This window comes from Microtus pennsylvanicus, chromosome 6 (genome assembly GCF_037038515.1).
Source record: "Microtus pennsylvanicus isolate mMicPen1 chromosome 6, mMicPen1.hap1, whole genome shotgun sequence".
Classification (NCBI taxonomy): domain Eukaryota; kingdom Metazoa; phylum Chordata; class Mammalia; order Rodentia; family Cricetidae; genus Microtus; species Microtus pennsylvanicus.
In genome coordinates this window covers 30279126-30292310 of record NC_134584.1, presented here as the reverse complement: position 1 = coordinate 30292310, position 13185 = coordinate 30279126, and the positions used below count along the sequence as shown (strand labels likewise).

Genomic DNA, 13185 nt, shown 5'->3' with positions numbered 1-13185 from the left:
CAAGCGTGTGCAGCTACCAAGCCTAGACCGGCAACAGACGGGCCCTGTGGACACGGATGGTGTGGAGTCTGGGTTTGCTGTAGTTTGGCCTCACCGAGCCTTTTCTCTACCCACAGGTGTGTGCCGAGGAGGGTTATGTTCGTTTGAGACCTGCGCATCAAGGATTGCTTGGTGTCAGTGAGCGTCTGCTGCTGGGTTTTCTGTCTGCCTTCTCGTCATGTCTAACGAAGTTGAAGCCAGCACGACCAATGGTCAGCCTGACCAACAGGCTGCCCCGAAAGCGCCATCAAAGAAGGAAAAGAAGAAAGGTGGGGGCGAGTGACTCCTGTTTGGCTGTCAAATGAGCTTACTCTCAAGTTCTAAGAAGGGAACTTTTTTTTCTTTATTGGCAGAAGTGGTTGGCTTGTCTCATGTATGGCAGTCCTTGTCTCTGCACCTCTGATTATACCAACTTAGGTTCAGTTAGGAAAATTTTATGGCATTTTCTTTAATTATGTGGTTTTTTATAATTATTTTGTTTAAATGCATGGTTAACTATACACCCATAACTATTGTGTAATTATCTTCCAGTGATCTCTTTACCATCTTGTTTACTAGCACCACCAATTTTGAAAAATCAAAACTTTTGTTTTCACTAAAACACTCTTGGCTTTAAGTACTAACTAGTGCTCAAGTCCTTAGTGTGCCAGAGCTGGAGACGGGGCCATGGGCTGCCTGCTCTGCTTTGGCTGCTGTCTTTCAGCTCCAGGAATGAGACAGCATGGGCCTTTTGAGGAGAGAAAAGGAAAGAAGGGATAATTATCCAATTACAGCCATGGTAATTTACCCTCAATTCGCTTTTGTTTTCTGATAGTTCAAAATGTTAGAAAATAGTTTTGTGCCTTATTTTCTTTTCTCTTTCATTAAAGGAATATGCCATTTGTCTAAAATTCACTCAAAACATTAAAAAGGCTTTGATGAAAAATATTCCCAACTCCCAGTTCATGTGTTCTCATGAATTTCTCCTCTGCATTTTGTATCTTAAGGAAGTAGTTTTCTGATTGGTTTTTTTTCCTTTTACTCTCAATTCTATATTCAATATTGAGAGATTTTGCTCAAAAGAAGTAAGAATGAGACAGTGGAAATTCCATGTGTGACCAATTACTGTGTAAAGATTTATGCTGTGGGGGGGGGATGCTGAGCACATGTGATCATACCTAAGGGGGCATTTAAATATGAGCTTTATCCTGCATTGCTTTTTACTTCTCAGGCTCCGAAAAGACAGATGAGTATCTGTTGGCCAGGTTCAAAGGTGATGGTGTAAAATACAAGGCCAAGCTAATCGGGATTGATGACGTGCCCGATGCAAGAGGAGACAAAATGAGCCAAGATTCTATGATGAAACTCAAGGTAAAGAAGCCATTATCTGTCTCAACCATGTGTCTAAAAGGGGATTCTCTTAGCTCCCATCAACCCAAACGTTTCCATTCACATATTGATCCACCAGTGTTTTCCTTTCAGAGAAGTCGTTCATTACTTGAATCTGTTGAGTCTTGTAGACTTCAAGAGTTGCAAGATGCTGGGTGCCTTTTCATTTGGGTAAACTCAGGATTCAGATGAGCAAAGCCCACCCTAAACTCTCCATCATTAAATGATTTTAAAAGCCATGGGCAGTTGCGTGTGATATGTCTTATTCTGCATAGAAGACACAAAGCAGGGACTAGGAGGAGGACTCCATGAATAAGGTTCTTGCCTTTATTTAGATCTCCAGCGCCCACAAAAATGCTGCATCAGTGGGGCAGCTCATTTGTAAGCACAATCATCAAGGGCAGAGACAGTATTCCCATTGCTAGCTCGGCTAGACAATCTGTGAGCTCTGTGCTCAGATGAGTCCCTGCGTCAGTATATGAAGAAAAGATCAACCAAGAAAAATGTTTGCTAGCATCCTCTGGCCACTATACACATGTGTACCGTGCACACACACACCCCAAAGTAATAAAAACTAAAAACATTTCAAAGAAGTCACAGAATGACTATTGGCTGATAGAGTATGTGGATAAAATGCAGGACTGTACTTGGACACACCATTCAGTTTTTTGAATTTGTATGTCTGCATGTGTGTCCCTGTTCATGTGTATGTGTATATATGTGCACATGATGTGAACGGAGGTTGACATTGAGTGCCTTCCTTAATTGTCCCCTACCTCATTCTTTGAGACAGAGTAGCTCACTGAACCTGGAGCTTATCAATTTGGCTAAACTGCCTGACCACAAAGCCCCAGGGATCCTCCAGTCTCTGCCTCTCTGGCACTGAGATTACTGGTGTCTGCCATAGAATCCAACTTTTTATGTGGGTTTTTGGTGATCAAACTTGAGTCTTCATGCTTACATGGCAAACATTTACCAAGTGAGCCATCTTCCCAAGCCCAGTGTTTCAGAATTTTTCATTTTTATACTATGCTATTATGTGGACCTAATTAAATAATACAAGGTTTAGGAGCCATCTTGTGTGTGTGTGTGTGTGTGTTATAGACATTACATTTATGAGTTTGCATACACCAGGCAAGCATGCTTTCACAGAGCTACATCCCCATCCCTTGAAGAAATAACATATCTCTTCTATTCTGTCCATTACCCTTGATCAAAAATGCCCCCTCCTTTCCCCGATGCCATCCAAGCTGAAAACAAAGCAGTTCGTCTTCCAAAGGTTTTGCCATCCAAAGTATTCTAGGATACTTTACCATCTACTTCCCTTATTCTCTCAATCTCTCCAGGGAATGGCAGCAGCTGGCCGGTCTCAGGGACAACACAAGCAAAGGATCTGGGTCAACATCTCCCTGTCTGGTATCAAAATTATCGATGAGAAAACTGGGGTAAGAATTTGTGCTTGCTAGCAGTAGCTGACCACTTGAGTCTGACCATGGTTGAATTCCTGTGGAAAATTTCCTTTTCTTCCTCAAATAGAGAAAAGAGTAATATCACACATGGCTTCTCTAAAATAGACAATAGGAAGAGAAGAATCAGGATATCCCATTTTGAAATTCATTTCCTATAAAGATGTAAAGAAGCCCCTAAACACAAGGGTGCCACTGTTGTTGCATGGTATTTATTTTGAGTTTCAGACTAAACAAGGTTAATCTCAATATCTGTCTTATTTTAATGGATTGCTAATGTGTGAATTTGGTGGCTAGGTCCAAACCTCTAGAATGTTTTTCATCTCTCTTTCAACCCTGTCCTTTCCAACCTGCGGATGTCAACTTTTTTGGCTGCTGTGTTAGTTTTTGTGTGTGTGGGAGGGTGGCTATTGTTCTATCGCGTGGAATCAGTTTTGCTTCTTTTTCCTTCTTTAGTTTATTCTTTTCAGTACCCCAAAGCTATAGTATTTCAGGTCTCCTATGGCACTTTTCCCTTTATTCTATAAAACATTGTCATCTGTAACTCTGCTACTCATATCAAGTCAACATGACAAGATGTCTATTCATCCCTTCCAAGAGGCACCCGTTATCTAACATGAAAAATCTGCCTGCCAAACTTAGGGTGAGGGCCCCGTGGTATATGCCCTCTCAGCTTCCTGGTTCTTAGTTCCTCGGGTATCATTGTCTTTTATCATTATCCTTCTGCCCTTAGTAACTTTTTATCTCAAGCCCCTCAGACAATAGTTGCCAGTTTCTCTCATAAGCATTATTTCTTTCTTTTCCAAATATGATCCCTTTGGCACATTACTATTCATTTAAAATGATAAATATAGATTCATAACATTTAAGAAACCATATGACATTTTAATTTGTTTCACAAAAAGCTTCATTTGGCAAAACTGTCTTGGAGACTAAAGACCCGCTGTCAAATCAAACTCAACAGTTCAAGAGTATCTGTTGACTGATCTTTTCAGTGATCTTAGGCATTTGGAAATAAAATTCAAGACATATTTTGCCACCTACAGATTTCTTTCAAGAGTTGAACTCGTATGCAGGCTAGAAAGGATCAAAAGAGATGGGGAAAATCAAAAAATAAACTAAAGTCTCTGTCACATTTCCTTCTCATAACAAGGTCCCTCCAGGACAGGGTGAAAATGCTTATCAGCTGCATTTCATAGCTTGAGGGTTTACTGGGTTCAGTCATTTTAATAAAATACAGGAGCCCTCTGGACAGTTCTCCAGCTTAGGCTGTTCATTTAAGTTTGTCATTTAGTTAAGAAGTTGGACCTACTTGAGTTTTGTTTGACTTCAATTTTTCATCTTCCTGTTTATTGTGGTAATAACTCTGATTTTGGTATGTGCTCACTTGGTTGTTCAGTTGGTCAGATACTATCTTTTTGTGCTGCCTAGGCTGGTCTTGAACTCATAGGGTAAACTAATGACCTGTCTAAATCTCCCAGGGACTATAAAGGCCACAACACACCCAGATTCACTTGATTACACTTTAGAAATTTTTGAATTCCTCTCAGTCTTTCCTTGGGCATGGCATTATATCTTTTGGATAGAATGAGAGTCAAGTACTTAGATTTTTAGAAAAAAAATGATCTTCTACTTTTGTTTTCTATTAACTCTTCCTTTTGGAGCCCTTTCTAGCAGAAATAAATCAGATCCAGCCTTGAACCAAAGACTAAAAGGTCTTCCTTCAAAGGCTTTAAACTCTTGTGTATGCCTTCTTTTTTAAAAATTTTTTTATGATTTATTTATCTTTATTATATGTACATTGGTGTGAAGGTGTCAGATCCCCTGGAACTGGATTTTCATACAGTTGTGAGCTGCCATGTGGTTGCTGAGAATCGAACCCGGATCTGCTGGAAGAGCAATCAGTGCTCTTAAGCACTGAGCCATTTCTCAGCCCTGGTGTATGCCTTCTTATAACCTTCTGATAGGCAGCTGTGCTAGCCAACAAGTCTGCATCACTCACTGTTGTTCTTTTACGTTCCCTTTCTAGGTAATAGAGCATGAACATCCAGTAAATAAGATTTCTTTCATTGCTCGTGATGTGACAGATAACAGAGCGTTTGGTTATGTGTGTGGAGGAGAAGGCCAGCATCAATTTTTTGCCATAAAAACTGGCCAACAGGTAAGCTCTAAGACATAGTACTCATGAGGACTAGCCTTCTGTTGAGAATAGGGGTGCTTGTTTCTTAACAAGAAGAATTACTCGAAACAATTCATTAAGTCACTGGTTCTTTAGGTCAATCACCCCTCAGATCATGACTTATGCCTAAAGAATCTATTTAAAATGTCACTGATACTCACATGTGTGGCAAAGAAATTGTGAAGATAGACTTTCTAATAATGCTACTAATAAATTTAGAATAATATTGAATTATTCCCAGAAACCTTGAAGAAACTCAGACTGTCATGGTTCCTCTTGTTTTGTCTTGAGAAAAAAAATTCTGTTGTGATAAATATATTCTTAACGGTGGTGAAACATTTATTAACCTTGTATCCTTTAGTTATCTGAGGGTGGTGATCCTCTATAATCCAGAAGATAATTATAAGGAATCTCAATAGGAAATGGAAAGTATTAATGGTAACTGAGTGTGGTCAAAGAGTAAAGCTGAGAACAAAATGCTGTTAACCCTTTCTGTTGCTTCAGGCTGAACCTTTAGTCGTCGATCTTAAAGACCTTTTTCAAGTTATCTACAATGTAAAGAAAAAGGAAGAAGAAAAGAAAAAGGCAAGTTCTGTTTGATAGAAGTTCTGCTGGATCAATACTGTACTCAGGGTCTATTCAATGTCGTATTCATAAGCCCTGTCTGAAGAGATGGAATTCTTTCCTTTTAAGTATGGACCTGTCTGTCGTTCTTAGCAGGGCAATTGTGGGATTTCATGTCTGGGTCCCTGTAACATTCACATTAGTTAAAGGACTTGACAGAGCAACCTAGCTTAAATCTGGAAATCTAGTATCTATGTGAAGGGGGAAGGGGAACATATAGCAAAATATACAAGACCACCCCCCCTTAACTATGAATCTGGCAGTCTTTGCTCCTGTATTGACTCTCATCCCAAATCCCAAGCTCAGTGAATCTGTGTCTTTCTTTTTAGGTCGAAGAAGCCAGCAAAGTGGAAGAGGTAAAGCTGCTTCTTTACTTCTCTTGTGATGTGTGGAAGCCATGCTGGCTCCATGCAAGAGCATTCCCCCCTCCTGACTTGATCCTCTGGGCTAGTGACCACTCTTTTCATGGAAGCTCATTAGCTAAAGTTATTGGAGATCAAGCTATAACAGCTTCGTGGAATAGTCAGGCGTGGAAATGAATGTTATGGGGCGACTTCATCAGTTCAAATCCTTTTAATAATTGCTTGTTATTTTCAGAATGGAAGTGAGGCCCTAATGACCCTTGATGATCAAGCTAACAAACTGAAGCTGGTATGTTTGGGATGTTTTGTGATTCTTTGAACATGGGTTTCTACCTCCTGCAAATGTTGCTAATACTGGACCTATATTGAATCCGTAGTAAAATTCAATTAGGACAAGTATTTTCCAATGCATTCAAGTAATATCTATGTTAGTCTACCACATAATCTTCTGAGTAGATCAGCAGACTCTAATATAGTTCTTCTTTAAGGTGTTGACGAGAGTGATGCGCTTGGAGACAAGCCTTCGCTTTCTGACATTTGGAGCTTAATATCAAATCTGTGTGAAATCGATCGCAATCCAGTTGTGACAACTATTTCCCGTAGTTTAGGACACAAACAATTACAATGATAGACAAAGTCATTGTTTTTAGTAGACACATCTGAATCTAATCCAAATACTTTTTTAAGGGTGTTGACCAGATGGATTTGTTTGGGGACATGTCTACACCTCCAGACCTAAATAGTCAAACAGTAAGTGTTTTGCTTTTAAATTTGCAATGTAATTGAAATAACATCTATAATCCCAAATTTACAATTAACTAGAAAGATTGAGCATTTCATGGCAACTTGGAATGTCTTGACTTTTCCTCATGAAATAGAAGTGGCTACTAGAAAGATCATTTGATTCTTCAATCACCATAAGAAGTTATCACTACTAATTCAGATATATTAATATAACATAGAAGTTAAATCTGTGCTACTACCCAACCATTGTGCTTCTTCTTGGTAATAATTTGGGATCAGAAGAAAAGACTGAATTATAATTCTTGGCATAAGTCTATTTGAAAGAAGTATATGTGTTAAATGATAAATCCTAAATTGTTTAAGTTTCCTTTTTTCTTTTCTTTTTTTGCAATTTAGCAGCATGAGTTTGACGTGAAATAAGAGTTAAAGAAGGAGCCAGGCATGGTGGCTCATGCCTTTAATCCAGGCACTCAGAAGGCAAAGTCAGGCAGATCTCTGTGAAGTTGAGGCCAGTCAGGTCTACAAAGCAAGTTCCAGGACTGTCAGGGCTGCACAGAGAAACCTTGTCTTGAAAAACAATAAACAAACAAACAAAAATAGTTAAACAAGGTTCATTTTATGATTAACAAAAGTCTCTTCATTTAGAAAATTGCAAGTTTTTATAGAACATTACCATAAAGCAAGTCTTCTCAGTATTAATGAATCTGTGTTGGTCATCTGAGAATATATCAATATTTTCCTTTATTGATATGAAAATATTGGTCCAGCAAAAAAAAACCTCATTTATGCTCAGATTTAAGGTCATATTCTTCAGATCTTCTATAAAACAGGCCTCACACAGAAGTAGTCATGTCATTTTGAATCAACATTTGTTATTTATTTCCTAGTTTCCTGAGCACCCACTCAGGAAATGACATAATGACAAGAAAGACACAAGTGTTACCATCAACCATTCTGTCCAGCAGGGGCAGTGTTGAGACTAGTGTCAAAGCCAAGGGAATGATGCTAATTAGAGGATGTTCGCCAAACCAGCAGACTCAGTTGTTTCTTTTTATTTATTTATTATGTATTCAGTGTTCTGCCTGTGTGTATCCCTGCAAGACATAAGAGGGCACCAGATCTTGTTATAGATGGTGTGAGCCACCATGTGGTTGCTGGGAACTGAAGTCAGGACCTCTTAACCTCTGAGCCATTTCCCCGGCTCCCATTGCCCCGCCCCATAATGTTTCTAAGAAAGGGAGTTAATAACTTGAACACCAAGGATAAGAAGGCAATAGCTAGGCAAACAGTAAATTATTTCATGTAGAATAATGGAGGAAATGCTTGTATAAGACTCTTTTCAAATCAGGAAATTATCAAGTAAGTTTTATGATGTGCAGAAGATCTCAGGAACTGAAGTGAATCAGAGAGAAACTGGGAAGGATTCTCACTTCCTAGAGTACTACAGAGATGCCCAGCATGCACACCCTCACTGCATAAACCCACAAGTCCACTGAAGGATGAAATGTGTACACTATTCTTTGTACCCATGAGTGAGAATCGCACTGTGCAGCATCATAAAGTCCTTGCAGAGCCTACAATAGAGGAGATAGAACTCCTGGGTAGTCTTTCAGAGTGAGTCTTTCCCCTCTTGCTTGTCCATGAAACTTTCATTTTTACAATCCTTCTTAGTGTTTTCAGGGCAAGATTTTTGACATCTTAGGCTAGCTAATGCTGGCAGGACCATCCTAGCTCTGGGCTCTTTTGGATCTCTCAACAGTCTTGGCAATTCTTTATTAGTAGATAAAAGAAATCGATATCTGTACAATCATCTTTCAAAGTGACACACCGAAATGGGCCCTCCAAGATAGTGGAAAGCTCTTGAGACACAAGTGGAATTGGAGAAGAAGCAAGAAGGCACTTACTGTTTAATTGACTTTTGTGTACTTCTGAAGCATTCCTTCCTTCGTACCAAATGAAAAACAGCATGGATGATCCTTATTCTTATACTAGAGTTCTCACAAACTAAAAATGTTTTATTTGTAGAAATTCAAGTTTTAGTTTAAAAAATAAGTTAAGATGATAAATTTAATTAAAGTAGATACTATCTGGTAAGTTTTTTTTAAAAAAATGGTTAACAGGACTAATTATATGTTGGCTAGACATTGCCAACATATTCTGTTGCATTGAATCCATATGCAGAGGTCACAAAATAGATGTTTCTTTGACTTATAAAACTAGCATGCTTCAGAGTTTTTCAACTCTTACAACAACTGCTCTGGAAAATGTAAAGTATAGAAAAAATATCTAAATTAGACTCCTTTATCCCTGGTGGCTATGGCTCCTCCCAAACTGATGAACAAAACTTTTATGCACTTCAAATAATATGTTGACATCTTTTAGAACTTAATTTTTTTTTGCAAAATTACTGGAACATTATGTTTCATAATGCTTTAGAAATAAAGAGAAAGGGGGGGAGAAGGAGAGGGGAGACAGTACAGAGACAAGAAAAAAGACTACAGAAAATGATCCACCATCATAGAGGTTAAACCTGGCATAAGAGAATTAGATTTGGGTAAGAAGTTTAAATAATATGTGTATGTATACACATTTATACCCCCAGAAATGGCATGGGGTAGATGCAGGTAAAACTGAAATAGAAATATTAATAAGAAAAGTATAAAGAAAACTCTGAAGTAGAGCTGGTCACCGAAGGGTAGAGAGCAATAGACAGTAGCTAGGGTAAAACAAGTGGGGTTCTGCCATGCAGCATTCCGAAAGTGGCTCTAAAGACACTGGTTTTAATGCACGTATGGAATGGCAGGAAGCCAACAGCAGGGTTGAGGCCTCAGCTAGTAACCGTCTCTGGGAGGCTAGCTACTCAGAGAAGAGCTGTAGATCTGTGTCTCAATATTGCCATCTCCGCACCCCCTTACAGAAGCACTTGAGCCACTTCCATGCCTGTCTGAGGTGCTCAGGTGGTAGCTCAGGGGGTGCTGACAGGCTCCAAAGCACTCCGGAAGCTCTGACTGTGGGAATAGATGAGCCTTCCCTCCATCCAGTCTAGTCTTTTACTTAGACTCTTACGCTTGGATCGACAACAGCCCTGACCTGAGGAGAGCCTTATACATTTTGCTTGTAGGGTGACTCTTCAGAAGTCTAAAACTGTGGCTCCTGTTTGGTGTCCTAAGACCTTGTTCTGAAGTGTCTGGAAAGGAGAACTCTACCAGCTGGGAACACCCAACCATGCTAACCTAGAGGTGGCTTTTAGAAATACTGAAATCAAGCTTCAGGAATGCATCTTATCCCACCTTTTGATTGCTTAAAGATCCACTCATTAAGAAGCCTTCCAATTCATTTGTTTGATTAAAAGCTTTTCAATTTAAGCTCTTTCTTGTGATGAATTCTTCTAGGTATAAAAAGACAACCAAGCTTTAAAAAAAACAAAACAAAAACAAACAAAAGAGCAAAACCTGATTTTATATTTTCCAGTAAAGAAAGTAAAAAGAAAAAAATACAGCTTGAAAACCTGATTTTGTGGTCTCTTCTATGGTCATAAAAGAGAAACAGGACTTTTTTCTTTTCTTGAAAAGACAGAGACTTTTGAATGTTTTTTATCCTTATTAGTTGAAGAAGTTCAGATTTCTTTTGAACTGCTCTTGTCCTGGTGATGAAAATGGTACTTTACCCAGGTTACCGCTAGATGTCTACTTTAGCTTCCTTCCAGCTGGGCAATGTTTATTGTTTATAGTCTATGGCTGGCATAGTTAAGTATTTAATGGATCAAAATCAGACAAAAGTCTTTCCCAGTGTTTTAAATCGCAATTACTTATAAATTAGAATTAAAACATGTAAAATTGATCGAACTGGTAGCTTTGATGCTAACAATTTTCATAAAACAAATGAAGAAACTGGGTAATTAACATCTATATTTTTCTGATGGAATAGAGAAAAAGGGGAATTAGCAGAATTATGCGTTTTGCATAGTTTGACGATTGCATCCTAAACCCTCATTAAAACCCTCTTAGTTATTAGCTAACTGACTTCAATGCTAAATAGGCAAGATCACTCCCACAATACAGGAAATCGGGGCAATATATAGAAAATATGTACATCGACGTGCGGTTACTGTGTAATTGATTAGATGTGCACAGTATTTTGAGTGTCACATACAGAAGAACACACACAAAAGGTGTGTCCAAGAAGGGATGAGGATGGCAAAGTTGAGAGGTCCAACTTGGCCATTACCATTACTAAGATCTTAGTTCTTTCAAAAGTCAGACTCACAGACTGAGATAAAAATGGAGTATCTCGTTTTTCTCCCTCAACTGACTTTAAGTTTTGGCACAGCCACAACCATGAAATCTGGAACTGTGGAGTATAACTTAGTGGTGGTAGAATGCCTGAGATACTCAAAGCCCTGGTTTAATTCCCAACACCATACACACACAGTACACATATGAATACTAACCAAGAATTTGCTCATTTAGAGAGGGAATGTTAGAGACTTCTGGAAAAGGACTATGAACTGCGTGTTTCACAGGTAGCAAGCTGGACTAGGTATTTGAAATCCATTCATAGGTTCAAACAGTATATTCAGATAAGCATTTAGAGTGAGTCCCAATTAATTCAAAGACGTCACTTAAACCAACGAAGATAATGAACCTAGCCCATCTGAATGTATGGACTAAGGAGAGGATGAATTTAATAAGATTTCACTGAAGGAAGGGCAGACCCCAGGGGAACTTACAGCTCACAAGCCTAGTGAGGAACTAATTCCCAGCGAGTAAACACTCTGGGGTTCTTGGGAGATGGTAATAGTCCCAAATTCTAATAGGAACCCCGGTAATCCTTGTCATGTTGATGTAGTTTTCTCATGTGAAGTTATAACATGGACTAACACTGTCTCTCTCTCTCTCTTTTTTTCCCCCAAATGTGCTAGGAAAGCAAAGATATCCTGTTAGTGGATCTAAACTCTGAACTCGACACCAATCAGAACTCTTTAAGAGAAAATCCATTCTTAACCAATGGCGTCACCTCCTGTTCTCTCCCTCGACCAAAGCCTCAGGCATCCTTCTTGCCTGAAAATGCCTTTTCTGCCAATCTCAACTTCTTTCCCACCCCTAATCCTGATCCTTTCCGTGATGATCCTTTTGCACAGCCAGACCAATCGGCACCCTCTTCGTTTGATTCTCTCACATCTCCAGATCAGAAGAAAGCGAACCTGAGTAGCTTGTCTACTCCGCTGAGTAAAGGGCCCCTGAACGGTGATACCGATTACTTTGGTCAGCAATTTGACCAGATCTCTAACCGGACTGGCAAACAGGAAGCTCAGGCAGGCCCGTGGCCCTATCCAAGTTCGCAAACCCAGCAAGCAGTGAGAACTCCAAATGGGGTATCTGACAGAGACCAGAACGGCTTCCATATCAAACCTTCCCCGAACCCTTTTGTGGGAAGCCCTCCCAAAGGACTCTCAGTACCGAATGGCGTAAAGCAGGACTTGGAAAGCTCTGTCCAGTCCTCCGCGCATGACTCCATAGCCATTATCCCACCTCCACAAAGTACCAAACCCGGAAGAGGCAGAAGGACTGCTAAGGTGAATTGTCTTTTCTGCATCCCCATTAGCAGAGTGCATGCTCAATACCAAAGGGTGGTGTGACGCGAGCTCTCTTCCCCGCTGCTCTTTTAGTTTCCCTGTGTGGCTGTGAAGTAGAAGGTGGGATGAGACACACCGACCCTCCAGGAATATGCCCCTCTCTAGTCAACATTCCTCCTCCGCTTCCTGGCAGTGTTGGTCACATCTGCTTTCCGTTTGCATGTCTTGTCACTTAATACTAAACTAAACACAAGTTGTTTTTTGTTTTCCATTGTTAATGCTGCTATGCTTCTGTGCCTCTGGTAAGTTTGATTGTCACGTTCTGGGACGGGAGGGGGAGAGGTCTTGTGATTCCCTTGGTCCTGCCCCCACACTAACACACCCGGCACACCCATCATCACGGATGTCCACGGTGGCGGTATATAAAAGTCTCCAGTCTGTCTCCTCTTTTAAATGTAAATGTTGATTTAATAACCCATTGACTTAGAAGCTCACACAATCACTATTACCAGCTCCGTGCAAAAGCAACTCCAAGTGCAGTGTCTGTAGGCGATTCCTCAAAGCTCTCATAGGAAGGTGCAGACTTACCTAATGCTGAAGGTAGTTGCATCTCTATGGAAACTGATTTAGATCTAATGGAATGATAGAAAATTATTTAGGATACTTATGCTGCCCTTCCTTTCCCAGCTGCAAATTTTCGTCAAGGAGACCAGACTGACATCAAAGGATAAAATAAGAAAAATAGATTTTATTTTGCAAGTCCAGGTGGTATAATCCATTAATCTGCTCACTACAGCCGTCTTATTCCCACCCCACACACCTCACCTT

At 39.8% G+C, this 13185-nt stretch overlaps 1 protein-coding gene across 4 annotated transcripts in view; it reads left to right on the top strand.

Annotated features, from left to right (window-relative positions):
- The window catches only part of Dab2 (DAB adaptor protein 2), a 54594-nt gene that overhangs the window by 29906 nt on the left and 11503 nt on the right, over positions 1-13185 (top strand). Inside the window, exons 2-10 of one of the 4 annotated variants that reach the window (XM_075975952.1) lie at positions 117-308; positions 1250-1389; positions 2754-2852; positions 4903-5034; positions 5557-5637; positions 6006-6032; positions 6274-6327; positions 6726-6788; positions 11704-12357. In XM_075975952.1, the coding sequence (XP_075832067.1) occupies positions 218-308; positions 1250-1389; positions 2754-2852; positions 4903-5034; positions 5557-5637; positions 6006-6032; positions 6274-6327; positions 6726-6788; positions 11704-12357 (1341 nt within the window). In that variant the 5' untranslated portion in view covers positions 117-217. The remainder of the gene's footprint in view (positions 1-116; positions 309-1249; positions 1390-2753; positions 2853-4902; positions 5035-5556; positions 5638-6005; positions 6033-6273; positions 6328-6725; positions 6789-11703; positions 12358-13185) is intronic. The other 3 variants (XM_075975954.1, XM_075975953.1, XM_075975955.1) reach the window with 3 other exon arrangements.